This window comes from Opisthocomus hoazin, chromosome 8, assembly GCF_030867145.1.
Source record: "Opisthocomus hoazin isolate bOpiHoa1 chromosome 8, bOpiHoa1.hap1, whole genome shotgun sequence".
NCBI classification, from domain to species: Eukaryota; Metazoa; Chordata; class Aves; order Opisthocomiformes; family Opisthocomidae; genus Opisthocomus; species Opisthocomus hoazin.
The window spans coordinates 19,833,500-19,849,226 of NC_134421.1; the positions used below are offsets into that span (position 1 = coordinate 19,833,500).

At 42.5% G+C, this 15,727-nt stretch overlaps 1 protein-coding gene across 8 annotated transcripts in view; it reads right to left on the minus strand.

Annotated features, from left to right (window-relative positions):
* Positions 1-3,530: 3,530 nt before the first annotated feature.
* Positions 3,531-15,727, minus strand: part of ANO4 (anoctamin 4) — a 200,359-nt gene continuing 188,162 nt past the window's right edge. For 6 of the 8 annotated variants that reach the window (XM_075427641.1, XM_075427640.1, XM_075427639.1 and 3 more), the window contains 4 exons: positions 13,701-13,820; positions 10,530-10,635; positions 7,547-7,742; positions 3,531-4,083 (listed from right to left, as the gene is read on the minus strand). In XM_075427641.1, coding sequence (XP_075283756.1) covers positions 7,551-7,742; positions 10,530-10,635; positions 13,701-13,820 — 418 coding nt within the window. In that variant the 3' untranslated portion in view covers positions 3,531-4,083; positions 7,547-7,550. Of the gene's footprint in view, positions 4,117-6,318; positions 6,802-7,546; positions 7,743-10,529; positions 10,636-13,700; positions 13,821-15,727 lie in introns of those variants that run through there. The other 2 variants (XM_075427637.1, XM_075427638.1) reach the window with 2 other exon arrangements.

Here is a 15,727-nt window from a genome sequence, read left to right on the forward strand (position 1 = left end):
TACGGGTGGTGTGTTTAGTGCCATCTGGTTCCTTTGTAGAACAGATCCTGAGAGTATATTTGTTTTGCTGTTTTTGACATGTATCTTTGTTTTTATTAAGCCACTTGTTTCCAGATTACCTGCATCTCTTCCTCTCTGCTCACTGGTGGAAGCTACAGAAGTGTCTTTGGTGATGGGTAAAGGCAAGAGTCAGTAATAGCCTTGCCTTCATGCCCCGTTTCCCTCTTCTGCCCTTCTTGCCCTTACAGAGCTGGTCCTCATGAAGGAAATAAGCTATTTGGGCTTTTTATTCAATGCCAAGTAGCAGACCCACCACAGTGTTCTACTTAATGCCCAGGGTGCTGTCCTAGGACCACTCTTGCACTGGGCTGGGCATAGCACGGCAGAGATGGCAATGCAAGGAGGTGGCCCTCTTTGCTGTACTGGACAAGAGGAAAGGCTGCATCTGCAGTAGCCACTGCTGTTATCTGCGGAGCTGTGAGCTAAAACATCAAGTAGCCATTTGTGTTCATGCAGCCGTGTTGTCACTCTGTGGATTCGTGTTCAAGGTTGTTCCGAATCAGGCAAGAGCATGTCGTGTGTTTTGGCAGGCAGGCAGAGTCCACTGCACAATCCCCCAGGATGGGGAAGGGTTCACAGAGGCTCACTGTCATTTGGGGAAGGCTTCTCCAGGGCTGCAGGGCATGGGATGGCCTGTCTGCTGGTTTGGCTGCTAAGAGAAGCTGAACAGCACATCCACTCCAGCCGGAGCACTGTACTTGTGGTTTGGGAGGGTGAAAACCCCCGTTGCTTCCTTATCCTGGCTGCTTTCTGGGGCAGCAGGGAACAGACGTTGACCCACTGGGTTGTTTTTGTACTGAAGACTTTTTGCTATGGCTATACACAGGTGTTTAAAACTCTTCTACAGCAGCAGAATCAAGCTGGAAAATAAAAGCCATTGAAGGAACATCGAGCTGTGAAGTTTATAAAGCAGTCATGCTTGAGAATCAAATGAAACACTGCTTGTCTTAAATGCTTTCGAAAAGTTATGCTGCGTTTGTGCCAGGTGCTGAGCTGCTGTAACTTGGAATATGGCACAGTGCTAGTTTATCTACCTTGACTGGTGCCCTTTAGTATCTAAATCAATTGATTTCGTGCCCCTGTGACAGAGAGCACTTGATGATCTACTGCATAAAATGAACTGACAGGATCAGAAATCATTAGGAAGAAAAAATGGGCTCTGAGGAGCAGACCTCTACTAGAGGAGTGCAGGCCAGACAGACACGACATGAGTTGCCACCATGGGCATGTCTCCGTCTGTTGGCGTGGATTACGGAAATGTTGTAACGATGTCACCCCAATATGAGTATGATCGTTCACTTTTATTAGTCAGCAAAACAAGGTTTATATAGCAAAACTATTACAGCATCTGATTAGTCAACCCCCCGATCCATATATAGGCAAAACTACTGCAACTCGTTGTGATTGGTGCAGAGCTGCATCTCAATGTGAAAACAGTGCTGTGGCAGGAAACAACAGCGTGGTAGGAAGGAAGTGACAGTGTGGCAGGAAAAGGTGATGTTCCCCCTGCTCCAGTGTCCCGAGCTCGTCGCTCTACCTTCCCAGCAGGGTTCCGTGTCCGCTGGTCCCAAGGCTCACCTCCGGATCAGAACCTGGGTTGCTCAACGCACCAAGTTATGTCCCCTCTCGTCCAGCCAGGACTCCACATCCATCAGCTAACCCAGCACCAAAATACATGGTGGAAGCAGGTTTCCCCTTTGACTCCTGGAGCGCTGGTTTGCATGTTCCAGTGCAGAGTTTAAGGCCAGCCCCTTGTCCCCCATTCCTCTGCTGCAGCTCTGTGACCAGGCCAGTGCCTAGAGTCGCTGTGTGGGAGGGCTCTGAGCAAGCGGGATAGAGCCCGTGAGTTATGTCTTGTGTCCATATATCTAAGATCTGAGACAAAAAATAGCAGCCTAAATAAAGTTTTCTGGGACTGAGGACAGGGATGTCTGTTCTGGGACTATCCTAGTCATTCCAACACAACTAGTCCACTGAGTGAATGAGCTGGCTGTGCTTCCGATGCCTCAGATGAGAAGTGCAGCTCATCCAGCCTTGTGCCTTGTCTTCATGACACGGAAATAGATATTGCATTTTTGTGCTACAGAATAGTTCTTGAGCCTTAGAGTATAATAATTGGTACTTACCAGATACTTTCAGCCCACAGAACTGAAAAGTGCAGGTGTCTCTACTCTGCTGCAGTGTGCTGAAATGGGCTGGTGTTCCTCTGCGTCCCTGTGCTTGGAAAGCTGCGGACAGAGAGAGCAGAAGCCTGTAGCTGGCCCTTGACCCATGTGCCTGCTGGTATGGCCACAGCCCTCCCAACACACATGCCGAGCGCTCAGCTGAATGTTGCTTCTCGGGAGCGCGACTGATGACTGCTGTGCTGAAGAGCCCCAGCGTGGCCTCCGTTGCACTGCTCTGTGCTGAGATCACTGTTTGCGCTGTACCTGATGCTGCCTTAAATGGCCCTGCATGATCTCTGACTTCTGCCTGTTTTGGTCGTGGGGTGAAGACTAGTTTTCCCGGTTACCATAGTTAAGAAAAAATGTAGCAGCACAGAGTTTTTTTCACAGTGCTTTGAATTCACATAGTTGTTTCAAACAGAGAAAACACGTAGATGACCATCTTCACCTACTACTTGAAGTCACCATTTGAGGACGGAGCAGTTATTTAACTTTGGTATGAAGTGAACATTTGGGCCAAGTGACATCTATTGGTCCACAATCACAACCTCAAGATGAGTTTTCACTGGGTAGAGTGTCTTGCTGTAAGAGGTTTAGCGACAAACATTGTTAAACTTTGCAGGTGGGCCCCACAATTGCCCCATTTCTTGCTAACTAACCTCCCATGATTGCTGCAGAGCTACAAAGTGACTCTTTCTGCTTTACTTGTTTCGATATGGTTCTTGTTTTAATCGGCATCACTAATTGAAGCAGTTAATTAATTTTGAATAATATTTTCTCTGGGATCGTATACTGTCCTCTGCTAGTTGGACTCTAAACCAGGGCCTTGTCTCTGTAAAAGCAGCAAGATAATTCTTGGTGTCTCCATCACACTCCTGCACCCTGATCCTCCATCTCTCCCAGGTAAAAGCTCACCCAACAAAGAAATTCAGGACGCTCAAAGCCAATTAATTCCATGGGTGTGGGAACACTCCACACTGTCCAAATTACATGCAGCATCTGGCAGGGTCAAGAGACAAAACAAGTAGGAACAGTAAAAAAAGAACTAAAAACACAACAGGAACAATATTTGGCTATGTGAATACGCAAGAAATCCACAGAGAAAGTCACGATGGATTTTGGCCCATTTCAGTCTGCATTTAGATTTGCCTCCACCTGACTGGCCTGTTTGCTTTCTGAACAAATAAGGTAAACACAGAATAACTCATGAATGCCAAACAGCAAATATTTCATATGCATAATTTATTTTAAAGTTTATTGCATCACATTATACAAGCATTAAACATGGCTTTATGTTGATGATTTTTTTTAAAGTGTGAAAACTTGACATTCTTCTCCATAGGATTTTTCTATTTACAAATAAACAATCTCTCTATATACTTTATATATATATTATATATATATGGTAAATAACATAAGTCCCCTCAGAAAGATTTTAAATAAAAAAGAACTGATTTGTAAACAGGGTTTCTGTTGTAGTATTTGGTGGCTTGAACGCAGATGATGTTCTATACCTAGGATTTTTCTTTCTCAGCGTATCCAGGTTGTCCATTTACATTTTTTATTCTGAGAGCTGTAAAACCAACATGGGACAGAATGCAAAAAACATAGCAAACAGGCTGAAAAATAGTCCCAATAAACAGTTTTTTCCTTGGTTTTAAAAACTGGCGTATAACTGCTCATGAAGTACATGCTTGCTGTCAAGGGTAGTCTATGGTGATCAGTCCTATGCTGACTGCAAGATGATTTCACAGTAAATCCTTTGATGCGTGCTGTCCTGCTTGCTATGTAAAATGTCTGTGGCATGCACTGAGGTTGCATTTTTTCTCATTCCCTTGAAGGTAGTGCTCTTGTGGAGCTGCAATAAGTAAACAACATATAGGACGGTTACCTGGAGGTTTAAACAAAACCCATCATCAGCTCAGAAAGAAGGGAATGGCATAAGTTTGCTATCTAGAGACCACTAAAACTCCATTTATTATTATTAGCCTGTTACTTGTATTATATTTTCCCAATTAATAAATAAAAAGAGGTCATCTTTCCTGAGTGTTCTGCTATATAGCTCTGAAGGACTAAATGGCAATCTTTTCTGCAGCCCAGCAGCACAGAAACCTCTGTGGGTTGGCTGGTCAACATTGAGAGACAGAAATGTACTCAGGATCTGCCCGGGAGGTCAGAGCCTCTTGCAGCATCATAGTCAGCACAAGCTTGGTAAGCAGCCAACTCATGTTCTCGTTTAGAGCAGAATGGGACACAACTTCTAGCAATGTATTGCCATGAAAATTCATCATAATATAGCGATGTTGAAAGCTAGTCTCAAAAGCAATTATTATCTGTTGTATTTCTGCTGTATTTTATTTGTTTTGGCACATTGTATTGCAGTGGTTCCTCTGGAGTGGAAGTCAGTTTATGTTCTGCTAGGTTTCAGTTCAGTTCTGGGAAGTTACTGAGATCTATATTGACAAAGCTGTATCTTACTGCAGAAGTTTGCAAAAGTTCACACTCCTATGGGCGAGACTGGTGACTCATGCCTCACTTTACTACTTAGCAAACAGCTTCTACGCTCTTGTCATCTGTTATTTTAGATGTTGAACAGAGGGTATGCAAACTAACCCAACTGCTCGTGTGAATTTGGTCTGAATGTGATTTTGCACAGCGATCCTGCCTGAGAGTCCTCAGACTGCAAGTGCCGTAGACACCCATAGGTGGCAGATGGTAAACACTGACCCATCTGGCATTTGTCTATTGGAGGATGACATTGCCTAATCCTCACCCCCTATTTACAGAGACAGAAATACCCCCATTTCTCCACTGCCCACGTGGGATGTGTCCACAGCTGCTGCAAGCTGAAGCAAAGATGAGCAAGTTCGTTACCTCATTAGGCAGGAATACACCCCACAACCATCAGTTGTGTTCCCCACTCATTTTGGCACTGAGTCAACAAAGAACAGATTAATCCTGAAATTTCTTCAGCACTTATGTTGCCTCATGGGACCTTCAGGCTTGGGCCAGAAGCACCTGATAAATGGGAGCTGCTGTGCCATTTATCTTCTTCATATAGAATGATGCGTCACTACTGGAGGAGGTTCCTCGCTGCGAGGAAGCAAAGTGTAGGCAGGCAGTGGCTACAGAGACCACAGTATTGCAGAATCACACAATGGTCGGGGTTGGAAGGGACCTCCGGGGATCATCTAGTCCAACCCCCCTGCCGAAGCAGGGTCACCTACAGCAGGCTGCACAGGACCTCGTCCAGGTGGGTCTTGAATATCTCCAGAGAAGGAGACTCCACAACCCCTCTGGGGAGCCTGTTCCAGTGCTCCGTCACCCTCAGAGTAAAGAAGTTCTTCCTCATGTTCAGCTGGAACTTCCTGTGCTTCAGTTTGTGCCCGTTGTCCCTTGTCCTGTCACAGGGCACCACTGAAAAGAGTCTGGCCTCATCCTCTTCAGATGCGAGTGCATACATTTTCTTCCACGCCCCTCCTCTTCCTCAAGCCATATTTCCTTTCATTAAAACCTTGTCCTCCACATGGAAATAGCACAGTTCTCCCTTGCAGTGGAAAGAAGTTAATAGATTTAATTTGGCAATATGTGATCTCGGTGCAAGTGGTCCTGATGTCTTGTGGAGCCTGAGGCATCCATCCATGAGGTCTTGCATTGTGTGGCCTGTCCAGAAGGGCAAATTCTAGCTCTTCTGTCAAAGGTTTTCTGGAAGAGCTTGTAAAAACAACTTGCTGAATTTTTCTCTCTCTTAAATAACTTTGAACTAACAAAGTCACAATTTCTGAAGATTTCTGAGAAAATTATAATTTTTATGGAGCTCCAGTTATTTGGAAAAGGGCTAGGTGAATTGTTCAGCTCCAGGATTTTGTATCTAGCTGTATCCTCACCAGGACATAGGCTTGTTTGCACTTGGCTTCTTACAGTCTTGGCTTTTGAACTTCATTCTTTGTGTTGTGGCTGATCATGCCACTTCGTGTTCTGCAAGAATTACAGTGTTATCACTCTGAGGCAAGAGATGGTAGAGCTTTCACAACACTCAGCATTTTGATTCATGTTGCTCCCTCCAACGCTTCCGCAGTCTTCAGACTTACAACTCCACTATTTTTGGGTTAATGATCTGGGAATTTTCTGATTTCTTAATGCTAAAGAATGTGCAAAAGGTGGTAGACAGTGTCCCATTTTTGCCAAATCTAGTTCTGCAGCCTGTGCAGAATTGCTTTGCATGAAGAATTTCAAACTATTTCATAGTACAGTCTGTTGTTGTTTTATTTTTCCCCTCCACCTCTCCATAGATAATGGAAGGATGAATAAAGAAAATGTTACAAGAGTAGAGATTCCAGATGCCTGTGTTCTTTTGCTCTGCTGACTTTATTCATCTGTTGGGTTTTTTTTGCTTTACTTACATAGATAGGTCTTTAAGACACAGTCTGTCTTCTGTTCTGTGCATCATACACCCTAATTCCTGATGAGGCACCAATGTGGTCTTGCAATACAAACACACAGGCAATTCTGGGCAAGACATCCTAGTCTGATTTGTTTCCTTCAGAGACCAGATAGTCCGATAGCTGGAAAGGCACTGTTCAAATATTTAAAACATGTTACCAACTTTTCACAGTATTATTTCCAAATAAATGACCCTACAGTTAGATACCTCTGGCCACATTTAGATGTTTGTCTACCTGTCAGCACTTCTGCACACTTAGATTTTTCAGCATTGTTAGCCCAGTTGATTAGACTCATGATCAAGAATCTCCTCCTAAAAAATATCTCACTATTGTTGAAGTAATGGAAATGGTCCACATACGTGACCTTAACTTGTCGTAAATGCAAGCTAACACAGCTTAGTCCACTGTGGAAGAGGGCAACGTTGCCACGCATGTGCTGTGGGTGGTGGCCACACACATGGACAAGTACTGCCACGGTGCTAAAACAGAGTCACTGGTTATGAAGTAGCAACCTGGTCACGAGAACAAGCCTTAAGATCACGGAGTTCTGTAAAGCACTGTAAAATACATAACTGCTTTGAAGTTTAGGGCCTTGAATTTAAGTTGGGGCCCAGGAGCTTCCTGGAAAGAATGCAGACATTTGTGCCTTGATCTGATGTGCTCATGCTGACACTAGCTCTGGAGAAGACTAAGCCTTGCAAGACCTCTAATTTCAAAAGGCTTATGACAATGTGCACCATATTAAACCCGGGCGCACATGTGCTAAGTGCACACAACATGCACTGACTATTTCTTTCACTGCAGTCTCCACTGTGGAAAACAAGGAGATTTTTATAAACAGAATTCCTATATTCTTTTAAGCAGTTTCTTCCTCACCCCGTCATGGCCACTCATTGTGATAAGATTTTCCATTCTTCTTCCTTTCCTTCCGCTCTTTCTGCAGACGTTCTAGTTCAGCTTCATACATCATTTCCTGAATCAGGTACTTTTCTCTCCTCATCCGATCTCTCAGATCTTTTGGGAGATCTGGGATTAAGTAGGAAATCAGGTGCTTTATGCAAAAGACGAGGTGCTGTGAAAACAAAAAAGGGATGAAAAATGAAAATCTGAGGAAGAAAACAAGTGTTTTCCATATCTTCTGAAAACCCTCTCCTTCCAATTTACAAAAAGTATTAGAAATAAATCTACTACTAAATTGCAGGAAATCAAACCATGAAGATTTTTCCCCATAAATACTCCAGTCAAAGTGAATGGAGTACAGATTAAGGTGAAGAGCAACTGGGTTCAAATAAGGCCTCAAAACTGTTGAATGACCTGTGTGTTCAAACCCCTGAGGGCATGCTTTGCTGTAAGGTTGTTTGGGCAGGGCCTGGTATTAGTGGATTGCGCTGCAGGAACAGGAGGATCAAATAATATAATACTTTTCTGTAACCAAAAAACCCTTGCATCAGTGTTGGAAACAATGAATTACCTATGCGAAACAAAACATTTTTTCTGATACATCCAAAGCCATATTGCCATTTACTAACATCACAATTCAACACAAGGTAACTGATGCTTTGTCCCTCATGTTCTAGGCATGCCACAGAAAAGCTTGACTGTGATGGGGGAGAATTGCTTGAGTGTCCTTTTTTCTTTGATCAAAAATGCTGCCTGGAGATTTACTCACTCCACTTCAGAGGAGGAGCAGAGAAACAGCATCTCAGTAAGGACATTCATTCCAGATTGGAGGAATAAAGGCATTTCTTCTCCAAGCAGAACCCTTCCTTTGAAAGCCACAGAAAAGAAAATGTAACATGTTTTTCCATTTATTCTTCCCTCATGAGAAATAAACCCGCAGTACTTTAATTGATGGGGTTTTTTTGCCAAATCTAAAACAGGAAGAAAAAGCTGCTTCTGTCAGTTTAGCATGGACAAATAATTCCATTTGCAGTGATAGGAAATACTTTTGTTTGTTTTTGAGGTAGGTCAAGATAGCCAAAATAACCACACCCACAGCACCAAAGTGTCTGAGCTTAGGTAGTTACGTAATTTAGGAAAAAGCCTACCTTGAATCACTTATCTCTTAGTGCAATATGTTACTGTAATTGCTGTAGCAGAAATCACAGTACACCCATTAGTGTTTTCCACAGAGAAAGACAGTCATGGTTTCTGCTGAAATTATCTTTTTGACTTCATAGATATAGTTAAGGAAACAGTTCACCATGCCAATAAACAGAGTGGCCCCTGTTGTGTGAGACAGCTATGAGCCAGCCTATGGCTTTGGCTGGGGCAAAGCAAAGTCAATTCTCTTGTGCGAGTATTGGGCAGACACAAAATGGTACCCTGTAGCAGGTCGCAAGTTTGTCTGGGCATTGGGACTTGACCAGGGCTGGGTTTTTTTGCCTCATTCATCTCTGCCCTTATACCATGCTGCCTTTATGCCAAGTGTGTATCAAGCAGCCACGTTCTCTTCAATCTCAAAACTGCTTAGGCTGACCTGCCAAGTCCTTTCTTGTAGTCATTTCTGGAGACACATACCCTGGCGCTCAGTACCGACAGCTCAAGAAATGAAGGCATCAAGCCCAGCAGCCCTCTATCAAATCTTTCTTTCTTTCCCTTAATGTTTCCCTTAGTGTGGCAGAGACGATGGAAGAGCCAATCTCCTTAGTACCAACCTCTAATGAGTTAGCCCAGTGCAGAGGAAGGAGACAGCCCAGCCTGCAGTGCCATATTCCCCCTTTGTCTGGGAAGGGCTGAAAATGACAATCAGGGGGAATTCACTGCAGAGCTCAGGCTTCTGCTGAGCCACCAAGACATCCCTACGCAAGAAATAATCTAGAAATGTTTCCCCTTCACCTTTCCTCTAATTCAAATGCTTCTGTTCTGCGATCCAAAGAGGTGTTTCAGAATGAATTTACACAGTAATGAGTCAGAAATGCAGTATGTGCTCATGAACATTATGCCAATAATTTATGGTGATTACAGCTTCCATATCTGTGTTGGATGTCCTATTGCTATGATTTCAGAGCAGTGGATTGAGTAAAGAGTTTTTAAAAGTCATTTGTTCCCTGTTTGCCTTCTTCACAGTGTAAAGGGCATTTCCATCTGCTTGTGCTGGAGAGATGCTGAGCCTCTGGTTTCTGGCAGGGATATTCAGGCACCTGAAATTCGGGCCTAAAGAGCTGCATTTTATTTTGTAAATGATCTCATCCTATTTATCTGACCTCCTGTCTCTCTTTTTCAAAATCAGCATGGGAATACCAGTCATGTCAAGTTGGTATTATCTTCTCTGGTTTGTCTTAAAGATTTCTGAGATCCTGACAGTAAGTACTAATATTATGAACATTGGCAAAGGTATTGAATCCTTTTCATCATCATCATCTTTGTGATGCTAATCATTCTGGGCAAATGAATGGTATTTTTAAAAAATTGAGAAAAAAATCTAGATGTTTAAATACTGTAACTTCAACTATCTTAATTTTTCAGTTGTTTAGGTTTCACCTTTTCTTCTCATGTTCCTTTACCCCTTCCTCACACACTAGTCAGCATGAAGCTTCCCAGCCTAGCCAGGATACCAATGCCAAAACTCAGAAAATAACTAAAAGCTTCATTATTTCCCCTCTTTGCAAGTCACTGTTACAGCTTTCAAAGTGCTGCATTCCCCATTTTGTTAAAATACCTAAATACCTGTGACTGTTCAGAAAACAGATCTGAGAATACACGGCACAATATAGATAGCAGAAACTAACAGGAAAACCTCAACAGCTGCCATCATAGATCAGCCCTATGAAAAAGCTTCAAAGGGAAATTTGTTTCATTTTGTTGTTCTTGTCAAAACAGAGAAACAAACACCCTTGCCACCTGAATGGTCACTGACCTCGAATACAATAATGAAAGCCAGCCGTGCTGCTAAGACATGCCAGAACTGCAGCGTGTAACCGTAGGGCACTGGGGAGTGAGGAGGGTCTCGGTAGTCCCTGTACCTGAAAGACAAGCAGAGTATGGTAGTTAGCAAGCTCCTGCCCCACTGCCTGGGAGGAAGGCAAAACCAGACCCAGCTGCTCTTGAACACTGCATTTTCTGCACCAAGATGATCTCAGTTCAGGCTGTACGAGTTACCACAACACTGCTTGCTTCTTAGGCTGGGCCTACACAGTGTTTTATTTCAGATCAGGTGCATGCTTTTGAAGCAAGTGTCCTGATCACCTCTACTTGCCACACTTTGGTTCACCCAAAAGGGTTTAGTTTCCGATGAAACCTAATGGTAAGATGCACTCCAGGAGTGCACTTTGCGCTCCGGCTGTTAATGGAAATCCAGTGCAGAGGAGCAGGCCAGTGCCTACACGAAGCGAAAGTCCTGAAGCAAATACAGAAGATGTTGGGTGCTCAGCACCAGCGGTTTGACACTGCAGCAGCTCCTTTGGCAGTGCAATCTTTGCCTTGCAGGCACCTTCTCAGAACATGCAGCAGTGTGGGATGCTCTGCTGTTTTGAGGGCTGCTTTCTTCCCACTACAAGTTCATTTGAAAACCATAAGTGTCCTCAATTTTGTCAGCCTGACAGCCCTCACAAAATCCATATACAACTGCTTCATGGGCTCCATCTAGCCCTTGGTCAATTAGTTGGCCATCCCTGGTGTAAAGCATGACTCATCTTGACTTTAGTGGAGCCAGAACTGTGCCTCTTGGTATACCATCAGGGAAAGGGCTGTGTAAGAAATAGATCTAGTCTCTTGTCTCACAATGTTTCTTTAAAGATGTTAGGTCTCAATGAAGTAACTGGAGATATCTATTGGGAAAGCTGGATCCAGGATGTCTCCAAAACTACATTAACAAATCATGAATCTGTTTGTCACACATTCTGGGGTCCATTTGTACTAGCAGTATGTTAATTCCAAAACACTATTGCAGAAAATCAATTTAAAAGTAGTGTAAAAATCATTTTCTCCTTAATCTGTTTCCTAGATGGGACAGAATATCCATTATAAAAGATATTGAAAATACCATAGTAAATAATACACTTAAGCTTGATCTCTAAGTTAGTTATAAGAAACTAAAGAAAACTCCCATGAGCAAAAGAAATAAACAGTTGCTTCATCTCTCTGATAATCTTCATTACCCCCTGAAGGCTCACCTTTGTAGATTGCAAAGGGTGCTACACAAAATGAAATAAACCGTGTCTTGACATCTTAGTCAGCAACAAACCTTTCTTAAATTGTCGTATCTCTAGTATGAGTTCTTAAAACTCAGATGATCTTCCTTTCTGCTAGCAGCATGCTGACTTCATAGTTTAGAATGTTTTACAATATCCTAAGCATCCTGAAAACAGAAAGCCCTGGACCAAGTCCCCAGTCACTAGAGTACGTCTCCTTGTTCTACTTGCTAGGAATCAAGCACTACACATGAAGAAATGGGGAAACCTTTTATAAACAGCCAGAATAGCATGGCACCATCCGTGTTCCAGACAAGCAGAAGTTAACTGAAGATGGCCACTGTTTTTTGTTCAGACAGACTGCATTCCTGGAAAAATGCCTATACTATTTCACAGTAGAACATAATATTTCCTTACCTCACTATCAATATCTGGCTTGAAGTGCAATTAAAATGACTGACTTTTTAGCAGAATTCAGATGCGTTAAGTAGTTGATAAACTCAGCTAAAGAAAGTAAGATGTGAATTTTCTTTCAAGGGTAGATATACATAAGTATTCAGTGTCCCCCAGAAGAATAGATTTATCTTCTGGAGATTTATGGCACCAATTTTTGTAGTGTTCTCTTTATGGAATATTGAGGGGACAACTTTTTTTATTGATGGCATTTCCACCATCAGCTTTAAGAAGCAGCAACTTCATGCTTGAAGTTGGGGAAGAAACGAATTAAGGAGGGGGAAGAGAATGATCAGAATTACAAAACATTAAATGGTGCTATGGCAAACAATGTGAAATGGAGTATTCTCGCAGTGATTCTGTTCCACAGAAAATGTTGTCTGTGGGGATTCAACATTGGGTTGTTCTTTCTGCCAAAGAAGTTGCAACAGTCTTAAATATCAGTTAGTTAAAAAAAACATTAATGCCATCCCCCTGCTTCATTACACTATACCACTCAAACATCTTATTATTAATAAAAATGTCACAATATCACAAAGTATCACTGACTTATTCTGTATCACAGAACATGTCTTGTTCTTTGTGCGCTCATGAAAGGATATTTTAATTCGTCACAGTGAAAAATACTGGAACTAAGTGTATCTGCAGCTACCAGGACTCATGCTTGTAAACCGATGTTCCAATAAAAAAAGAGATAGCTGTATTTTTTGTTTGGTATTTTTGTCTGGGACCCCATTTAAAGAACTTTATGTAGATCCTTCATTCTTTGGATCACTAGAATCAATCAGGTGCAAATCTGTCATTACAGACTAGTCTCAGACTGCTATTTCTCCAATCTGTTCTCTGAGGACAAAGACATACAGATAATGGCTCATTTTATTTTTTTCAAACCACAGTTGTATGATAATTACTCATAATTACACCTGTAAGCAATGACATAAACATATTAACTATTGAGCAATTAGGAAGTGCTGGATTTGGGGTTTTGTAAAAGCATCTTAGGACAGACCCTGTTTATGCTTGGCAGACCTGTGAAATAACTCAGTGTGGTCACTTCTGTGCAACCTCGACTTCCTTGTGTATGTGCTGCGACGTAATCTGATGACAGTTTCATCTCACCGGTATCTAAGTAATCAGTCACCTATTATTGGCCCTTTGATACCATATTTCTTCATGATGGTTGTGTCTGATTCAAGCCATGACACCACGGAAATCCTGCATTAGGAACACCTGCCAGACATCCACTTTTCGGCTTCTCCTGTATCTAAGAAAGGAATCAAGCAGGTAACAGCCAAGCAGCACCATGAGCATGTCCCTGAATAGCACAGTTAATTCTTTCCGTTACTGTTTTTTAAGTTCTGAAATCAGTTGCAACCCAAAATTTATCATGAATCTTCTCCCTTGCAATGGCTTAAAGCTGGGTGGTATTTTGATCAGATACTTACCTGCAATATTTTAATGGTGAACCAGAGAATTCACTTCCATTTGATGTCGGCTCTGAACGGTTTTCAAAGTCAGACACCAGAAATACTGACAAACTGGCATTAACATAACCAACCATACACCTGGAGGGGAAAAAAATCCTGTTGTCAGGGCACAGCAAGGTTTTTCCATTAACTGTTGTACCCAAGAGGATGTTCTCTGGGTTTCATGAAATCCCCGGTTTAACTGTGATGCTTATTAATATTTGAAAGGGATGTTGAGGCAATATAAAAGAAATGTTCATGCAGTCAGATGGGCAATAAAAGTGAAGCAATGGTAGATTTCTATGGGAGAAGAAATGGTGAAGACTGGGACTGGTTACTTTTGAAAAGAAAAGTCACCTAAAAGATGACACAATAGAGTCAGAGAAAATAATGAGTAGCATTAGGAAGATAATAAGAATATTCCCACTGTTGCCCTCATGATACTAGCACAAATCGACAGTAAATCAGATAGAAAAGCAATACACTTAAAACAGTTTTTTACAACATGTTCAGTTAATCAGAGGAACTCAGTACTAAAAGATCACAGGGTGGCTGAGCACTGGAAGGGTCTGGCAGAATTTGGAGAGCACTGTGTAGGAGAATGTACATCACCTGATGAAGGGCTGTCAGAATCACTAGAAGGCTCAAGTTTGGTGTTCATAAAGATGTGACACGTGTATTGTGCTGTTGACTCTGCACTGCCCAAGCACAGCGAAGCCTAGGCACACTGCTCAGCTTGGTGCAGCGTATACTGTACAGTAAGAGTTGTTTTTTTTTTAAACTGTGGACTTTACAATCTTTGAAAAATTACATTTAAATACCATCTGGCTTTGTCTCAAAACCTCCATCCTGATTGGAATTGGAACTTAATGTAATTACAGTATTTTCTAGTATCACTGGGTGCCATATAGACCTAATAACCTGCACAGGTTTTTGGAAAGAAAAAAGCACCTCTCTCATTTAAGTTATTCAGCAGCGGATGTTCTTGACTCCTTAATTTGATAAAAGTCAGAGAAATCCAGAGGGACCTTGAGAAGCTTGAGAAGTGGGTCCATGTGAACCTCATGAGATTCAACAAGGCCAAGTGCAAGGTCCTGCACCTGGGTCAGGGCAATCCCCAATATCAGTACAGAGTGGGGGATGAATTGATTGAGAGCATCCCTGCAGAGAAGGACTTTGGGTACTGATGGATGAAAAGCTAGACATGAGCTGACGATGTGCGCTCACAACCCAGAAGACCAACCATATCCTGGACTGTATCAAAAGAAGCATGGCCAGCAGGTCAAGGGAGGTGATTCTGCCCCTCTACTCTGCTCTGGTGAGACCCCACCTGGAGTTCTGCATCCAGCTCTGGAGCCCTCAGCACAGGAAAGACATGGACCTGTTGGAGTGGGTCCAGAGGAGGGCCACAAAAACAATGCGGGTGATGGAACACCTCTCCTACGAGGAAAGGCTAAGAGAGTTGGGGTCATTGAACTTGAAGAAGAGAAGGCTGCGGGGAGACCTTATTGCAGCCTTTCAGTACTTAAAGGGGGCTTAGAAGAAAGATGGGGACAAAGCATTTAGCAGGGCCTGTTGCAATAGGACAAGGCTTCATGATTTTAAATCAAAAGAGGGTAGATTTAAACTGGATATAAGGAAGAAATTTTTTACAATGAGGGTGGTGAAACACTGGAACAGGTTTCCCAGAGAGGTGGTAGATGCCCCATCCCTGGAAGTGTTCAAGGTCAGGTTGGACAAGGCTCTGAGCAACGTGATCTAGTTAAAGATGGTCCTGCTTATTGCAGGGGGGTTGGACTAGGCGACCTTTAAAGGTCCTTTCCACCCCAAACTATTCTTTGATTCTATGAAAATTCAATATTCCTGTGGATTTTTTAAGAGCTTCCTGCTTCTGTAACAGCACTTACTAATAACAATATTCAGAATGCTGACATAAATAGCTTTTATCCAAGTTGTCTCCTTCAAAGGATTAATATCTGATGGTTTCATCTGAGAAATTCACTCAG